Source organism: Megachile rotundata, chromosome 2 (assembly GCF_050947335.1).
Source record: "Megachile rotundata isolate GNS110a chromosome 2, iyMegRotu1, whole genome shotgun sequence".
NCBI lineage: Eukaryota > Metazoa > Arthropoda > Insecta > Hymenoptera > Megachilidae > Megachile > Megachile rotundata.
Genome location: NC_134984.1, coordinates 6,227,191 through 6,246,457, shown reverse-complemented (window position 1 = coordinate 6,246,457; position 19,267 = coordinate 6,227,191). Strand labels below are relative to the sequence as shown.

At 36.6% G+C, this 19,267-nt stretch overlaps 2 protein-coding genes across 2 annotated transcripts; one reads left to right on the top strand and one right to left on the bottom strand.

Moving 5' to 3' along the window:
• Nucleotides 1–852: 852 nt before the first annotated feature.
• Nucleotides 853–2,495, bottom strand: LOC143266664 (uncharacterized). Its single transcript, XM_076542199.1, has 2 exons — nt 1,914–2,495; nt 853–1,842 (listed from the first exon to the last, which is right to left on the bottom strand). The coding sequence occupies exons 1-2, from the start codon at nt 2,074–2,076 to the stop codon at nt 1,592–1,594; spliced, it is 414 nt and encodes a 137-aa protein (XP_076398314.1). The 5' UTR covers nt 2,077–2,495; the 3' UTR covers nt 853–1,591.
• Nucleotides 2,496–8,484: 5,989 nt separating this feature from the next.
• On the top strand, nt 8,485–12,571 carry LOC143266663 (uncharacterized). The gene is made up of 3 exons (XM_076542198.1): nt 8,485–9,253; nt 9,362–9,849; nt 12,414–12,571. Exons 1-3 carry the CDS (start codon nt 9,232–9,234, stop codon nt 12,555–12,557), a joined length of 654 nt encoding a protein of 217 aa, XP_076398313.1. The 5' UTR covers nt 8,485–9,231; the 3' UTR covers nt 12,558–12,571.
• Nucleotides 12,572–19,267: the final 6,696 nt, after the last annotated feature.

The following is a 19,267-nucleotide window of genomic DNA, read 5'->3' as shown; positions in this document are numbered from 1 at the left end:
AATGGCGTATACCCGCTTTACCAGTCAAGTATTAAGAATCGTTGCGGCTCCTGACAGCGAAAACTGTTCCGGTTATACTTATCTGAAGACTTCTAACTGGCTCGACTTCGAAAACTGTTCTGTGATTTTGGCGAGCTCCGCTCGGCCTTTTATACTCGCCAGCCTGGCGAATTCTCGGAAAACCCCCATAATGTCGAAATATATAATTATCGTATAAATTCGTAATTAGACATTAATTGTACAAACAAACGATTTAATTACATTATTAATATCGCATTCTACATAATGATTTATATTCCTGATATGAAAATAGTAATTTAATAGTGTTTTAATGAAATTGCATTTTCTATCTCCTTCTATGTACTACGCACGACTTCTATACGGATCGGAGCTAAATGTATAAGCATAGGATGCTTCTAGAACATTCCATTGAATAATATTATAATTTACAATATATATTGTAATAAACTAACGTTTGACTTTAATTCCGGATAACATAATATTAGTACGCTTGATATATATTAACTGATTTGTTTAGCTAATAGTTTTTGATAATTAATAATATCGAAATTGTAAAATGTATTTCTATCCTTCTCTAAGCTTTGCTAGGATTCCAGGAAATTCGGGGCTAGCTTCGCGGCACGTAGGCACGTAGCAGTGCGAAATTTTCCATATAGAATAGTACATTTATTGCAATAGCTTATAAAATAATACATTAACTTTGTTTAAAATAAATTAACTTTACTTTTGATTAATTTAATGAAACATATTACTCATTTTGGATTGAAAACAAAACAATTATTGAAAATTAAAAATACAAAATATATATATAAATATATCGATTACCGACCGTCGAAATTAAATACATAAAGTAATTGACATACTGCCGGTAATAGTTTATACCGTCGGTAATAGAACTGCTGGTAAGGGATTGTTCTTAACATAAGACTGCAAAAATAAAAAAACTCTTCTCGGGACGTTACACCTTCCCCCTTATGAAGGTCTCTGGTCCTCCAGAGACTGTTGTTTGGCAAATTTGTAGATAATACATTTTGTACAGCGGCAGTTGTCTTCATTATTTCTGGGTGACGCAGCTCCCTGCCCTTACAGCCATAATAACTTCCAATATTTTCGCCTTGGATCTTTAGGATTGCTTATTTTTTTATAATCCTTGTACGGGGTGTCAGGAATTTCAATTCTAATCAGGTTCCACTTATTAGTGGACTCCTCCTAAATTATATGATAATTTGTTCTATTTAGTTTTATATGTATATATTTTATATGTTTTTGGATTACCTTGCTCAAATTTTTCTGTATTTTCTTCCTCAAATTTCTCAACACGGCTCGTTTGCCAGCTCTTCTCGCCATTTTTACAATAATTAATATGGCGTCGTTTTGTTCGTTGAAGCATTGTTAATATGTATATATATATAGCACGTATTTAAAATGTATATCTTATTTGTTAGGGTTAGTAAATATATATGTTCATTTTCCTTTTTTTTTTTTTTTTTAACAAAATAATTGATTTATTTGAACTTAAATGATAAACATTTTTTACTTGAAATAAAAATTATAAGTTTTTATAATATTATTAATCATTATATAATTGTAGTTGCCCGTTTCTTATTTTGACATTTTCAAATAAGACTATAGGGTGTGTTATCTCGCTGGTTATTAGGACCCCCGTCTCGTATGCTTCTTCGTCATCCTTGTCGAAATCGTGAATTCCATTTCGACATTCAGTGCATGCCACCGCCGGTCGAATGTTCGATAGTCTTCGGTTGCACTTGATACATCGTATTTGGTTTTGTACGTTCTCATTGATGATACAATGATGGGGCGCTATATATATATATTTATATAAATGTGTGTGTACTAGAATATTATAAAATACTTAACATTGCTCTTCTTACCTATGTGCCACCACTTATCTTTCATTTCAGGAGCTATCCTTAGAGCGCAATTTAAACAGATTCGCTTGTGCAGTGGGTAATACTTATGGGTAAATGCATATCCCTTGTCTATGACACATATCCCGTTAAGGATGTTCAAAGCTTTCTTGTCTTCCAGATTCATGTTATTTTTTTTCCTTTTTCCCGGTTTTTTAAAGAAAATTTCGCAGCTTTAATTTTTAGATCGTTTGGCTCGTGACTTGCCACTATGATTTATACGAAGCGCGGGAAATTTGAATTACTCTGCCCTTGATCGCGCACACGCTCATATCTCTATTGATTCTCGATCTCTTATTGGTAAATCTCTTAAAAGGCAACGTCTAATTGGAAGGAACGCAAGATCGAGAATGGGGGCCTCTGGTGGCGAACTGGGAAGCTCTAGACAAGGATAGATAGATCCTTGTCTCTCCAACGTATCTTTCTTTTCACGAAACGAGGCAAAATTCGGTTTTTGGTACGCTGCGGCGAAACGGTGGTGCCGTAGCAAGGTCGGCGGGTGCCCGCGGCATCGATTTTTAAAAAATTTTTATATGCGGATGTATGCACATGTAATTTTTTTTTGCAATTTTATGGAAGTAAAAGAATATATTTTTAATAACCGTTTATGGTTGTTAGTTTGTTTTTTCAGCAAATTAGTCATTTCTTTACGACGTTTGGCGCAGTATTTATGAATAATTTGTTTATTATTTAGTCTGAAATAATATATACTAAACTGGTTCGAAAAAGATACCGTATCGCATGAAATATAAGATCTTTATACATTTAGCGCGTTGCCGCTGCGCGTTCCTCGGAAGAAATAACGCAGATATAAGACAAGAATCGATTGCTACTACGAGGCGAAATAATTAGTTATATGAAAAATAGATAGAAGAGAAAAAATTTATAAATAAAGCATATGCGTTCTCACCGGTCAGAAGTCGTAAAGAAGATAACGCGCGGTTCAGGAGATGCAAATAAGATAAGGTCGAGACAATAACGCAATTCGGAGATAAGCAAAGTATAAAAACAGAAGCAGGCAGGTGCGCGCGAGATATTCGGAGTTCATATTACGAAGGAGTCAGATTGTCTTGTGACGAGTCAAATATCGAGATCTTTCTATAAATACTTTTGTAACAAGTGTCTACATTGTAAAGTGTTGTTGTTTAGAAATAAAGTTTTTTTAAAACATAAACGGAGTGATTTCCTGCATAACAGCGTAATAAAAAGACTTTTTTATTAAAATGTACTGCTTCTAATAATTGCAATAACTCTAAATATTTTTTAACGTAGATATAGATATAATGGTAAAAAAAATGTTACATACTTACAAAAATAATTTATGTGATTAGTTTAATGCTATTCCTGCAAGAGAAAAATATTCAAAGGTCAGGTGTAAGAAATAAAATCCGTATAGAGGTTGAACTGTGTTTATTTCGCCAAATGATACTTCTAGTTAAGGATCAATCGGATGACAATGTTTTACCAATTAATAGTTATAGTATTTAGTTATTTAGTTATATAATACTATTTAGTTTTTGACAATTAATTCAAAATTGTAATACTTATGTTGTACATTTTAATAGAGAAAGAATTTGTAATGTAATACAATATAAACAGATTTAAAAATTATCGATAATTTTTACATTGTTCCGTTCAACGTTTTAAATCTAACCCGCCCACCGCGTTTTCCTTGCCTACCGATTCGCATTCTTCTGTCTTATTCTCTCGCTCTTTCCTCGTCCACTTTTTCTGTTGCTTCTTTTCAAAGCAGCTGTTACAATGGCCCTCTTAAATGTGCTGATTGTAGCCGTATATTTCTTTAAATATCTGTAAAAATAAAACCTACTACGCTGATTGCATAGATGCATTAGTACAAAATTATTTTAAAGAGCGTTTTAAATTTGCAGAATTCATAACATTTTATGTTTTATTACTACGGAAATTATGTTTAACATCTACTACTAAAAATATAGCACGCAGTACAAAAAATGCAGTAAGAAAATATAACATGCAATATAAAAAATGCAGTAAGAAAATATAACATGCAATATAAAAAATGCAGTAAGAAAATATAACATGCAATATAAAAAATGCAGTAAGAAAATATAACATGCAATATAAAAAATGGAGTAAGAAAATATAACATGCAATATAAAAAATGCAGTAAGAAAATATAACATGCAATATAAAAAATGGAGTAAGAAAATATAACATGCAGTGTAAGAAATGCTTTGTACTGTATATTGCTATACGTACCTATGTACTGTATATTGTTATACGTACCTTTATGTTTTGTCATATTTTTATATCGCGATCATTAAGCCAGTTCAAACTGCGACCTTTATTACAATGCATTTCCTTCATGTATTAATAACTTTTAGAAGCAATTATTATTAACCCTTTGCACTCGAAATTTTTATTTATTCATTTTACCAGCAACTCCAAGCATTTTCAATAGAAAAATCATATTCACACATAAGTAAATGATATGCGCATTAAAAGAAAAGTCATTGTTCTTAAATCCATTTGTCCTTATATTATGAACTGAAAATTATTTGCGTTGTCTCCATAGCGGAGCCCTCGAGTTTGAAGACAAATTTTAAATGGCTCCGCTTCGGAGCCCTCGAGTGCAAAGGGTTAATCACAAATACAAGAAAAACTATGATCGTAAAAAAATGATTAAATCAATGTTACAAAAATATTCTAGTAATAAGTAGAATGTGCCCACCACCTCTTCCCAAGCGACTCGAAAATTTATCGAACTAGCGCAATACAATTGAAATGCAAGTTATCGCGCTTATTCGTTCAATTTCCTTTTTTTAGTCGCTTGCTGTACATTCAAACAAAATTGCGGCTCCCGAATTGGCATGTTTCTTGCCGCTCTGCTATCAATTAGTTCGGGAACCAAGCACTCCTCATAGAATTGTTTGAGTGGTGATAACATTTTCATTTGCCAAAATGTGTCATCGCGCTCAACAATTGCATGCTTGATTCCGAAAGGCGTCCATATCGCGAAGATACAATACTTTCGTTGCGTAATGTGCAGTTGCCCCTGAATTTGATAATAATACCCGTGCTTTTCATTCATGCGGGTGTCATCGTTTTTATTAAAAATTCGATATATTTCTCCGATTTTATTTATTACTGCATCGGTTGGAGACATTTGTCGCGCTGCATAAGGGCATTTAATTTCGACGATTGTATCTTCTGCAACAATGCCATCAGGCGACGCACCAAAATATGGGAATTCAGAATCAATGAATAATCCGCACTCATTGATTTTGATTCCCAGAATCTCCTCCAATTCTTGTCGTGCTAAAATCTCTTTTTCTTTACCCCACTTAATTGCAAGACTCGTTAATTTAGGAGGGTAAAGAATATTTTTTATGAGATTTTTGCACGACGTGGTATCCCTTCTGCAACAAACTTTCGAAAAATTTGATGCAGTCAACAGCGTTCGACGTGTATAATGCCATTGCGGGTTGGCATGCTGACCCCGCGTTACATATTCTAACACGTCTCTATTACGCTGTTGATTGAATAGCGTTTCGTAAAAATTGGCTTTCAACTGTTTGTAGATGTTATCTTCAATATCCGGCCGTTCCGCGTTTGGTCCATAATCTTTATCGGCTCTAAACGCTTTGGCCGCATATTTTGATCTACGAACAGGTGCACCCAATTCTAACGCTGTCTTAACACGCAGCGCATATCGTGCGCGCTGTCTCATTTTCATTTTTTCAACCTCTACTGCTCGAATTGGAGGCACTTTACCAATCGTGCAGCAAGCAGTACTCAGCGCTTTCGAAGTGTTAAATTGGAGTACTGATGCTTTTACACGTACTTGGTAAGAACCTCTTCGTGCAAAATTAATACGCTTGCCACCGATCATTTTAGCAATAATAGCATTGCAACTTTCTACAGAATTGCTGGTACAATTATATAATACGCTTTCTGCGTTATCAATAATGCGTTTCATCGCATATTCTATTTTTGCATATAATCCTGCCATTTGTAATTGGGGAACAAGATTTTCCTCGCCTTCTTTTATTTCTTCATTGGAAAAGTATGGAAGGGAGGAACAATCTTTATGTTCCCCAAAAATGTGGCTAGGAATATTAGTTAAATCTTTAATCAGTCCAGCAATTTTATTTTCCCAAGTTGCATCGCTATTGCGGCGAAACGTTGCAGCTTTTGTAATATTTATACGAAACGATTTACTATTTTGGGCAACAAGTTTTCTTAATTTTAAGAGACTTCGACCACCACTCTTACTAATTTCCTCTATTTTTTTACAGAAGTTGCGGAGAAGATGATTGATGCATTCAATCTTCTCCACAACAACATTTTGATACGGTGGGAAATCTCTTAATTTTTTAAGAACGTTGCTGTCGCCATCGCCAATATATTTGTAATATATTAATCCGCACATTTCTAAGCTGCAACGAAAGCCTTCGAGGATGATGTCACTTTCCATACTGGTGGAACTCTGATTAGTTCCCCAGTTTTTGTAACATTCGTGTTCGCGGACCGGAATATTTAATTTACTAGCGCGTGCGCAAATACAACAATATTTGTTTCGCACGCTGACAAATAAAACTTTTCGCGTATAATAACCCATGATAATAGCCGCCCCGGATGAAGAATCGTAACCGCCACTGCGATACGATCTTTTCATCCAGGAACCGTCTGTTATCACAGGTATATAAGGAATACCGTCAGTGACATCACCCCTTGCAATTGCTAATTGTCTTTCCACTTTAGCAGCCTCCTGCATTTCTTTCTCTGCAGCGGCGGCTAAAGCTTTGGACATTTCGTCATGACATTTGGCAAACGTATATTTGTTCATACCTTTTATATCTACTGCAGCTAACGATTCTTCTAATTGTGCATATCCAGTCCCCGTCAATATGGTACCCATTACGGCACCTTGATTGACATCCAATATTTCGTCAGATGTCGGTTCACTCCAAAAATCACCTTTGAAGTGACACATTCGACATTCAACGAAATATCTTTGAGACCGGTATGCGTCGTTTTTGTTATGACGAGATCAGTGAACTGGCATGAATTCTGCCAATGGGCTGACAATCTTTGTAACTCCGAAAAAACATGCCCAAAATTTACGATGCTTCGTCCACTAATCTCGGCAGAACACAAACGACCTACATCAATATTACTATCTACATGCAAAACGACATTTTCGACTTCTTCGTCAATGTCGTTTTGCATTTTACATGCGTCTACATATTCTTCACTACATGCATCAGGTGCTGATTGCAATGTCAATGTATCAGTATTTCTAACGTCTGTTTCGTCCGGACAAATGTTTTCTGATAAATTTTCAATGTCGCTAATTTCTACTAAATTATTATTATTATTATTATTATTGTTACTGTTATTTATTAAATTCATGTTACTACTTTTGTCGTCGGACAATTCAGACACATTGCAATCATTACTTGATACACATGACACAATTTGTAATTGTGATGTACTTGCTTGTGATGCGGTGTTCGCTCGATGTAGCGCCCGAATTCTGTTGCGCAGGGATGTCCTTCTATTCGATCGCACACTCTTCTTGTTTTTGTATTTTGTTATGTCCATTTTCACTGTGCACTACTTCCACTTGTGTAATCAAATATTCAAAAATATAAAAAGTCAATGAAAAAAAAAAATTAAAAAAAAATAAATAAAAAAAATAAATAAATAAATAAATAAATAAATATAAATAAACGATATATAATATCGCGAATACACGCGAACTGTTTGTTCAAGGCCGGCAATGTTTCTAACAGCTTCGCCTATAACAAACTGACGTTGCCACGGAAAGAAACAGCTCATGATCGAAACCAATGAGCGAAAGTAAACAATACAAACAAACGAAAAATAAAAAAGTTGTATACTGTAAATACTCGATATCTACACATCTGTGGGGTGTCAAGTTTTGCACACGTGTGCCGAACGTAGAAAAGGACAGCGAGTGAAGGACACCAAGCGCAAAGAAACAATAACATCTCGGTTGGACAATCCTAATGTAATAATGAAATTTTTTTATTTGTAACCGACTTCGAATAAAATAATTTTAAGAAAAAAAATACACCGACTTTGAAATGCACTAAAAAGTATAAAATAATTTCTATTTCCTAATGAAGTATGTAATTTCTATTTCATTCAATCATACAATTACGTCACAGATATGAATGAAACCTATTTACTCGTTAGATAGCATATTAAATACATTTCAACCTTTTCGAAGGCGGCGCAAAATTAAAAATACCTCAGTATTTTCGCCTCCGGAAAGGTTGAAATGTATTTAATATGCTACCTAACGAGTAAATAGGTTTCATTCACATCTGTTACATAATTGTATGACTGAATGAAATAGAAATTACTTCATTAGGAAATAGAAATTACTTTACACTTTTTAGTGCATTTCGAAATCGGCGTATTTTTTTTCTTAAAATAATTTTTTGATTTTTCTTAAATAAAACTTTCGCCAATATATTTGTAATATTTTTCAAATTAAAATGTGTTAGAAAACAGAAAGTAACGAATAGTCGACACTGGCCAACCGCTTTTTGTCGTCGCACTTCCCCTTCCTCAGGGAACTTCGCTGGACCCAAGTGCCCTAAACAGCCACGCTGACGGGGGTGTCCTCAAGACAGGATCGTGTCAATGAAGACACTCTTGTATTGACTCTCGTTGAGAAAACGTCAGTCAAAGAATCGCAGTCATTTACTTTAAAATCGCCCACGTATTATTGACACCCTATCAATAACCTTTCCTGATATATATCCTACAAATGAGACCAAACACGGTGTAATTCAGCACATATTTATTTGTCATTTCAAATGTTGAGCGTACATCGATGACTTTACCACAATAAGATATTGCCAGTAAATATAATTCAAATTACACCGTGTTTAGTCGCATTTTAATCAGAACAATGTTACAAATATGTTGGTGAAAGTTATATGTAAACCAAGTCAATAATAGAAAAGTTTTACAATTTCATGTGTAGTGTCCCCAATGTTTATCGTATGTCGATGGGTCTTTCCCTCTCCTTTTGGGGTCCCTCCCCTTATTCCTGGTGGTGGGGATGATTTTTTCGCGTGTCGCTTATTTTGCGGGTAGGGGCACGAAACAAAAATCATTTCTACGTAAAGCGTGCGAGCGGTAAGTACGTCTCCGACATTTCTATTTATTCTTCCACTTATTTCATTTAATCTTTATCACGGCATTTTCCATAGCATATTAATTAAATAATCTCTTTCTCCTTTTTCAGAGAAGAACAAAAGAAATGGAACCTCTGCGTGAAGATGGTTAGAATATTATTTTGCATATAGTTGTAGGAGGCCAAAAGCTACGTAACAGTTATGTTGCGTAGAATATACAAAAAATGTAAGATTTATATTACATTTTTCATGCAGATCAGATCGAACAAATTGTAATGAGGCCACCGCCTCAAATGCTGTGGCCCATACAGCCGCCGCAGCCGTGGCCCATGCAGCCGCAACCGTGGCCCATGCAGCCGCAACCGTGGCCCATACAGCCGCCGCAGCCGTGGCCCATGCAGCCGCAACCGCCGCTGCCGCAGCCGCAGCCCATGCAGCCGCAACCGCCGCTGCCGCAGCCGCAGCCCATACAGCCGCCGCAGCCGTGGCCCATGCAGCCGCTGCCGCAGCCGCAACCGCCGCAGCCGCAACCGCCGCTGCCGCAGCCGCAGCCCATGCAGCCGCAACCGCCGCTGCCGCAGCCGCAGCCCATACAGCCGCTGCAGCCGTGGCCCATGCAGCCGCTGCCGCAGCCGCAACCGCCGCAGCCGCAACCGCCGCTGCCACAACCGCCGCAGCCGCAGCCGCAACCGCCGCTGCCGCAACTGCCGCTACCGCAACCGCTGCAACCGCAACCTACTCGTGTAAGTTGAATAACAATTCCTCGTCGTGTTTTTCTCATTACAATGCCACCAAACATGATATAATGGACATCATAATTATTTGTGTAGCAAGTCAAGTTAGAATGAATTCGTATCTCTGCAGTAAATGTACAGTTTGCCGTAAGTGTGAAAATCCGAAAATTATATGGTTTACTACACAAGTAATTATTGTTGTAAATATATTGTGTTTGGTGTCATTTTAATCAGGAAAACGAAACGAATACGATTGTAACAGTTTTTGTGTTGCTATCTTTTTTTACGTTCGACTCATTACAAAGCATGTACAGTATTCACTCCGTAAATGTTACTTTTGCCGGTCTCGATTGTAACATTTACGGTAGAGGTCCTACATTTTTTATAGTGTGCCGAACATAGAAAGAGATAGCGATACAAAAGACAAAGAGGGATAGAGTTTCGAGCGTTCGGCAAATATGAAAGACACGCGCGTGTTCTGTCTTTTAAATTTAAAAATTAAAATTCTTTATTTTTGGTTTTTCGTCAATGGAACTTTTACCATCGTATTTGTCTCGTTTTTCTGATTAAAATGACACCAAACACGATATGATTACGATCGTAATTACTTATGTAACAAGCCATAAAAGTTTGGGATGTAACATTTACGGTAGAGGTGCGAATTCCTTCTAAAGGCTTGCTATACAAGTAATTATGATTTTAATTATACCGTGTTTGGTACCATTTTAATCAGAAAAACGAAACGAATACGATAACCAAAGCTTCATTGATGAAACCCCAAAAATAAAGAATTTTGATTTTTGAATTTAAAAGGCAGAAGACGCATGAGTGTTTCATGTTTGCCGAACTCGTCAATCTTCTGCTTCTCTTTCTTTTCCATTCGCCATCCTCTTTTATGTTAAAAACTTTAATCACTCGTTACACACACAATTGTTAAAGTAATTATATCATGTTTGGTGTCATTTTAATCAGGAAATCTAGACAAATACAACAGTAAAAGTTTCATGAAAAAATAGTAAGAAATAAGAAAGTTACAATCTTTTCCTTTGCTTGCATTAGTATGTGTCTCACCGATATTCGATCATCGTCGTTTCGGCGACCGATCGTGTTTCATTTTTGACAGATTTCGAGGGGGATCCCCCCAGTAGTGGGGATAGAATTTTAACATTTACGGTAGAGATCTTTTTAACATTTACAGAGAGAATACTATAGTACCTATTGGGTCGGCAAGAAAGTAATTTCGGTTTGCGCCAGTAGATAGCATTATGTTTGTTTTGTTATTCTTTTGTCAATGTTAGAATTCTTTTCTTTTTAGATTTGGTAGTCGATACATTTAGCTTGCTATAGAAACAAATTTCGTGTAATTTTGTTTACAACTGTTGGTTTACGGTCAGTTTTAACATGGAGTGCAGAAATAGCCATTTTCGACACATATTGCTTTTTTATTTTCATAAAGGTAAGAAAGCAGCTGAGGCTCACAAAGAAATATGCGAAGTGTATGGCGTGGATTGTTTAACAGAACGTACGTGTCAGAATTGGTTCAAAAAATTTCGTTCTGGATATTTCTCAGTGAAAGATGACCAACGTTCTGGTCGACCTTCTGAAGTTGATGATGACAAAATGAAAGCCATAATTGAATCAAATCGTCATATAACTGTGCGAGAGATTGCAAAACAGTTGAATGTATCGCACACAACGATTGAAAATCATATAAGACGTCTTGGACTTGTTAAGAAGCTCGATATTTGGGTTCCGCACGAATTGAAAGAAATTCACTTAACACAACGAATCAACATTTGTGATACGCATTTCAAACGTAATGCAATCGACCCTTTTTTGAAACGAATTATCACTGGCGATGAAAAATGGATTGTCTACAATAATGTTAATCGAAAAAGATCATGGTCCAAGCATGATGAACCAGCGCAAACCATATCAAAAGCTGAGTTGCATCAAAAGAAGATAATGCTGTCAATTTGGTGGGACTACAAAGGTGTTGTGTATTTTGAGCTGCTTCCGAACAACCGAACGATCAACTCAGATGTTTACTGCCAACAACTTGTGAAATTGGAGGAAGCAATCAGAGAGAAAAGGCCAGAATTGGCAAATCGCAAAGGAATCGTGTTCCACCACGACAATGCGAGGCCTCACACATCTTTAGCAACACGTACCAAATTATTGGAGCTTGGTTGGGAGGTGATGTCGCACCCCCCATACAGCCCCGACCTTGCACCATCGGATTATCATTTATTTCGAAGTTTACAAAACTTCTTAAATGGTAAAAATTTCAGTAATATCGACGCCCTCAAATCGCACGTGGTTGAGTTTGTTGCTGCTAAGGACCAGAAATTTTATGAGCGCGGGATCATGAAGTTACCAGAAAGGTGGCAAAAAGTCATCGAACAGAATGGAAAATACTTGACTGATTAAAGTTCATTTTTTGTATAGAATAAATTGAGTATTATTTCACACTAAAAACCCGAAATTACTTACTTGCCAACCCAATATTATATAAATGTAAAACTCCAGACCCGAAAATATTTTTACACCTCACTATTTTTATCTCATTGCAGATGAGCCGCCGGCAACGGAAGAGGTCGGCGGCCGCGTTGCGGCAGGTGGCGCATATAATGCCACAACCAGTACGGGGCCGGGGCCGGGGCCGAAGCTGGGGAATCCCGGAATCAAAATATATTTTAATAAATCAGTTTTATTAATCACGTCTACGTTTTTTTTCATGTGTAACCTTATCTTAGAATTAAGTACAGTCAACCCTCCTATAACGCGGTGAGTGCGTACCGCGTTATATGGAAACCGCGTTCTGAGAGTACCGCGTTATGGGAGGGTTGACTGTAAATAAATAGTAGAAATTAACCGTTTCACTGCGGCGCAATTTTGGAGTACAGTAAATATTCGATAGGTGCACAAATGATCTGTACGATATGTGCACCAAAGTTATCCCCACCACTGGGGGGAAGACCCCTTCAGATGCCATGAAGCTCGATCGCCGAGAAATGTAACATGATCCAGGGTCGGTATATCCGTAAAACAAAACATATACAAATATAAAACTTTTTATTTTTGATTTTTTCGAGATCCAACTTTTATCAATAGATTCTTTACATTTTTCTGATTAAAAGAAGACCAAACACGACATAATTTGGACTATATTTATTGGTTTAATTGACGATAAAAGTTTCTCACGTCGAAGAGGATAGCGAGTCAAAAAGAAAGAGACGCTCAAAAAAAAAAATTAAAAAAAAAAATTAAAAAATTTAGCATGTGGTGTCATTTTGCAGTGCAAGCAATGCACGATGTTAGAATAAAAAATAATTGAAAAATGCACTTCCTTCTTCTTGTTCGTGAAATGAAAACGCGCGCGGTGTAAATTGGTGTATGAAAAAGTTATTTCATCGTTATTAATTAATTTTAAAGTTAATATGTGTATTCTTTATGTTTAACATTAAATAATTAATTTGTAATTGGAAGCGTTGTGGCGTCGATTTAGCGGCCGCCACATCCTTGCCCAATTTATTATATTTAGTCTAGGCTTAAAGATTTTAGGTGTGAATGAGATGCGTTAACGAATGGTTTGCCTGAGTTCGAGTGGATGCTGCATAGCGTTTGCGAGAGGATGTTTGGATCATCGAGTCGAGTGTCGCGTTGGGTGTCCGAGTTCGAGGAATGCCTGAGAAATACGCGTGTATCGTTGAATGATTGGTTTAGAGTGGAGAATGAATGAAGAGGAAAGAATGATTCCGAATGAGAATGCATCAGGGCGTGTGGGGGTGCGTGTTTTAAGTACGAAAGTTAGTCAGTTGATCACTGCGAGTCTTAGAGTTCGGTCGTGGGCCACTCTTGTAAAATAAAACGGAAAGTTAAAGGTGAAAAGTAGAGTTACTATTTTTTCCCTGTCGCGTCCTCATCCCATAGTGTGTTATTAGTTTTTGATTTTCTCCGATCCTGATTATTTAACAGTAACAATATTAAAATAAATTTAAAGTGTTTTTAACCGTTTGCGTACCACGAGCCACTTTCGCGCTCTTTAGATTTCGTGTCGAAAAAAGCCAGGGCATTTGCTCGAAACTGACAATTGAGGGCCCACCCGATATTTGTAGAAACGCGCTCAGTTTTTCAGGCGCATATATGTATACGTCGCGCGTCGCATCGCTGTCAGTATTTTGTATTTTGTTGTTACCTATTCTAAATTAATAGTATATAAATATATATATATATAAATGTATAGTATATAAATGTATATATAGTATATATATATATATATAGTATATTTTTCGTAAAATATGTTATAAATTAAAAATATGAAAAAATTGAAAAACAAATAATATTTTATTGGAAGTAACTTTTATTATGCAAAACATTGATGTTTATGATAACAGGTTGGATGAACTCCCTTTTCACATTATACACAAATCAGATGCGATCTTTTTCTCTTATTTTTAGTGCTACACACTACGCAATTCCGTAAGTTGCGTTGTGGCAACTTTACTAAACGTAGCCTATTTTCGTCTATAAAATCACGTTGAAAAAGTCGTACCCTCCTCTCTTTCATCCATTCACGCCCAATATCAAAAATAATTCGTGAAATAAAATCTAACCGGGTCATTGCTCTATTATTCGCATTTTTTTTATAAATAATATAAGCATTCAAAACCATGCGATTCATGATATTGAAAGCAACCTTTTTCCAATATTTTACAGTTCTACGTTCATCAAGATATGTGTATAACATTTTATCAGATTCGTCTACACCTCCCATGAAGGTATTGTACGAGTGAATGATAGCAGGTTTTGTTGAATGCCTTTCTCTACCGTGTTTTTTCTTTGTTATCGTCACATTTTTTTCTTCGCATTTAGTTGAAATTAGTATTACTGGTTTTTTTACGCTTTTCTTTTCACGATACGCACAAAGGAGCACATTATTATCTTTGAAATATTTCGGTTCATTTACATTAACTGTTTTTAAATGATCGGGAATACATTTTTTATTTCGTCTGATAGTTCCGGTTAAATAAGTATTGTTGGAATATAAATATCTTGCTAATTCAATACTACTAAAAAAGTTGTCAACAAAGACGTGATATCCTTGATGTAGACAATTACTTTCATTTAATAAATTAATCACAACATTATATCCTAGTCCAAACGTATTTTTGTCACTATTATTTCTTGATTTTGCGCCCTTGTAACAATAAAATGTTAAACAATATTTTGAAACGGCATCGCATAACATCCAAAATTTTATGCCCCAGCGATGATGTTTTTTGTTTGGCAAGTATTGGGTTATACTCGAATGACATAATGTCCCAACTAAGGATTCGTCAATTGATAATTCCTTGTGAGGCGTATAATATAATTTAAAAACTCTGTTAGCGTGTTTAACAAGGGGTTCAAATCTCACACAGGGATCGTAATTAGGATGACTAGGTGGAAAACACAAAGAACTATCAACCAAATGAAAATACTTTAAAATTTCTTGAAACCTATTTCTTGAAAACATTTTATTGAACCATGGTATCTGCCGTGAATTTTTGCTCCAATATGAAGTTATACTGGGTCTTCTTGTAATGCCCATTTCTAGAATCATTGCTATGAATGCTTTCAACTCCAATTCAGTAACTGGTGTCCATTTCTGTAGTTTAGACAAATCTGATGGTTCAAGAAGACTCTTCGAGTATTCCGCGTACTTATTAGTCTCGGTAACCATTAGTGACAATAGTTCTGAATCAAAAAAGAGGTCGAAATAATGGATCGGTTTGCTCCAATTAGGAAAATCGCATTCAGCTTCAGAATTATCGATATTTTCTTCGGGTTCTCTGAGCAAGTCGTCTGCACATGAATTATCGTGTGTTGAAAAATCACTATCACTCTCCGAGCTACTGAAAATACGTTTCTTGTTCCTCTTAACAGGAATTATGTCAGAGTCATCCGTGTCACTCGGGCAACTTGGATTTTCGTTTACGCTTGTAATTTTAGTTTTTCGGCTCATTATAGCTCCTTTAGGTTAAAATAAATTAATTTTAAAAATTACTCAATGAACCTCAGCTAACACCACACTTACCTCCTGCTTTATTTCGTCTAATATAATTTCTGCAAAGACACGGTTATTAGCAATGATGACCGCACTTTTATAACACTCCGTTCTTTTTGCCACTTGCATAAAGAATGATGGTATAGAAAAAACAAACACGAGAAGCGCGGCCAGATTGTTTACCGCATTAAATATGACAAGCGCTATCGCGCTCTTCGGCTTTTTTCGACACGTAACCGGAGGAGCGCTATCGCGCTCTTCGGCTTTTTTCCATACATAAGCGAAGGAGCGCGATCGCGCTCCTTGGCGTTTTTCGATCGTGTTTCTTCAAAACCCTCTGGTACGCAAACGGTTAAGTAATTGTTATTTACAAGAAGTAAAACATCTGCAATTAATAGTATACATGTACAATAATATTTAATACATGTAATAGAGATCCTTTATCACGTACAATATGAACTACGTATTATGAAAATAAAAATCGAAATAGTGAGGCAGGTTATGACTGTTTATGTGTTGTGTACAAATGCAATTCCCCTTCCAAAGAGACGTTTCTTCGCAGTAAAGAATGAGTGTGTCATCAGGATGAATTGTGTCGTTGACGACAGTTCTGTATCGGCTATTGCTACGAAAGAATAAAATAAAGAAGTATAATATTTTAAACGTGCTCACTTTGCAATAATCGATAGAAAAATGAATGAAGAGCAAGGTGTAACCGAGTGTCATATGTATATGATTTTCAAACTTTGTCGTAGGTTGGCGCTCCATCAAGATTGCTCTTTACTTTTTACTATTATTTTTATGGTATCTCTTCGTTAACTTATTAGTGTGTTAATTTCATTATTTGTTCGTTATAATTTCCTATTCGTTTAAAAAGAAATAATTATATATCGTAGAAAAGATCGGGAAAATTGTTAAAAAAACATAAAACATAACTAATTTATTATATATTATTTCTGGAATTAATATTTTGTGTTTGCACATGATACATTTGAAAAGAAAATATCATGATACGATTGTTATTAGTTTTGATGCAAACTATTTTTTAATGGTGGGCCCTTTTAGCGGTACCCTCTGGGGTGCCATATGTATGTACGTATAGCCAGTCCTGAACCCAGTCAGCACCAAGCAGCGCGATATCCCAGCGGCCATGTTGTTATTCAAACGGTTCGGATGTATTGAATTACGCTTGCCAAAACGCCTCTGCGAAGAAGTAATATTTCGACATAATTTCTTTTGCATACTACTCTCAGAAGTTTAATCTAGGTCGGTCAAAAGGTCAGTTTCCCAAAACTTGTCCTCTTTTTCAACGGTTGTGCATTTTATCCCTTTCCGCGTCCAAATGCAAAATATGCAGTACGATCTACCCGTTACGTGCAATTGTCCTTGCACTTGGTAAAAGTACTGATGGATTCTGCTTAGCGCAGTACCTTCTTCACCTTCGTATATGCGTCGGATAGACGGAATCGTTTCAATAGCTTCCTCCGGAAACAAATTTTCGGCTGTTTTGGAGAATTTTATTTCTACGATGCCCTCTTCATCGATGACACTATCCGGCGATGCTCCTATGAACGGATGAGAACTATCGATAGAGATTCCGCATTCTTTAATATTTCTCCCTGTATATTTCTTCAATTCTTCACGGGCCATTTCTTCGCACTCTTGCCCGTATTTAATTGCAGGTACATCAATGATTTTTGGATATATCAATCTTTTTACCAAGTTACCGCACAATGTTCCACTTCTTCGGCGGCACACACTTGCGAAATTCGATGCCGTTAGAAGTTTCGGTTTGTACGTGTACCATCGCGGATTTTTCGATTGTTTCTATTTGAACGGCATCCTTCTTTTCTTGCCAATTACGGAGCATCTCCATATGTTTTTCTTGCTGCAACTTATAAATATTTATATCCATATCGGGTTTTGCAGCGTTTTCTCCATAATCAGCATCTTTGTCAGAGTGGAATTGTTTCCGTACGCGTACCGCGATTTCCGTTTCCTTTCTTTTGTCAGCGTTTATTTCATTTTTCTTCTTTCTTCTTATTTCCATGTCTGATAAAACTGGGGGCGGTTTCTTTTTCGTCGCTCTATTTAATCGCGACAATGGTTCCTTGGTGTTGTACTGTAACACGGCAGCAGCACATCTTGCCGTGTACGATCCGCTTTGACTGAAATTTAATCTTTTCCCACCGATGTATTTGGCAAGGACGTTGATGAAGCTCTCTACGGGATTGTTGTTACAATTGTATAATAAACTTTCCGCATGAGATGTTAGCGGCTGAAGTATTTCCCTTATGAGATGGTATACTCCCATACTCTTCAACTGCGGGACGATGTTTGTTTCATTTTCTTTGCTTTGTCCATCGCAGAAGTAATTTATTTTACTACATTCTGCATGTTCGCCAAATACGTGGCTTGGCACATTATAAATGTCACAGTATAAATTTCTAATTTTTATAGAGGTCGATACACTTTCGTTGCTTCTATATCGTGCGGCTTTCACAATTGCCGTTCGCATTCGCCGAATGCTATTTTCCACAGCTTTCCTCAATGTACCTGCTGTTGTTTTTTTAACGATTTCCTTCATTTTTCTGCAGAAATTCCGTAATAAGTGATTCGTGCATTCAATTTTTTTTACACGAATCTCTGTGTTATACGGATCTGCATCTATAATCTTTTTGTATACGCTGCTATCTCCGTCAGCGGTTAGCGTGGAATAAATTAATCCACGCTTTGCAACGCTGGTTTGAAATCCTTCTACAATGGCATCGCTTTCCATAGCGGTGGATACTCGGCTCTTGCTCCAATTTTTAAAGCATACATGTCTTCGTGGTTCTTTCTGTTCTCTTACAGCACATTCACAAATTTTGCATCTCTTATTGCGCACTCCAATGAATACAATTTTTCGGGTGTAATATCCAACTATTACACCAACGCCCGACGCAGAGTTATATGCACCGGTGCGATAAGATCTCTTCATCCAACTCCTATCGGCAATGACGGGAATGTGTGGGATTCCAGATTCGGGAACAACATCGCCTCTTTCCACAGCTAATCGTTTTTCTTCTGCAGCCGCTGCTATCTTTTCTTCTTCCGCAGCGGCAATCAACGAATTTGCTATTTCGTCGTGGTGTGTTACAAATTGCCTTTTTGACATGCATTTTATATTCATTGCTGCCAACAATTCTTCCATTTACGCATAGCTACCCCCAGTAAACATTGTTCCAGCCACGGCACTACGATTTACGTCCATTTCTTCAATTTCGTCGGGTTGACTGTGAATTTCCCCTTCATAATGGCATATAGTGCACACTACCTTGAGGGTAGTCTTCAAGCCCGACTATTGCATGCCAGTTATCTGCAAGTATTTTATCCCGC

Coding starts and splice junctions, on each gene's coding strand:
- LOC143266663 (XM_076542198.1), top strand. CDS start 9,232: ATGGAACCTCTGCGTGAAGATG. Junction 9,254..9,361: donor GGAACCTCTGCGTGAAGATG/GTTAGAATATTA, acceptor TTTTTCATGCAG/ATCAGATCGAACAAATTGTA. Junction 9,850..12,413: donor TGCAACCGCAACCTACTCGT/GTAAGTTGAATA, acceptor ATCTCATTGCAG/ATGAGCCGCCGGCAACGGAA.
- LOC143266664 (XM_076542199.1), bottom strand. CDS start 2,076: ATGAATCTGGAAGACAAGAAAGCTTTGAACATCCTTAACGGGATATGT. Junction 1,843..1,913: donor AGATAAGTGGTGGCACATAG/GTAAGAAGAGCA, acceptor ATATATATATAG/CGCCCCATCATTGTATCATC.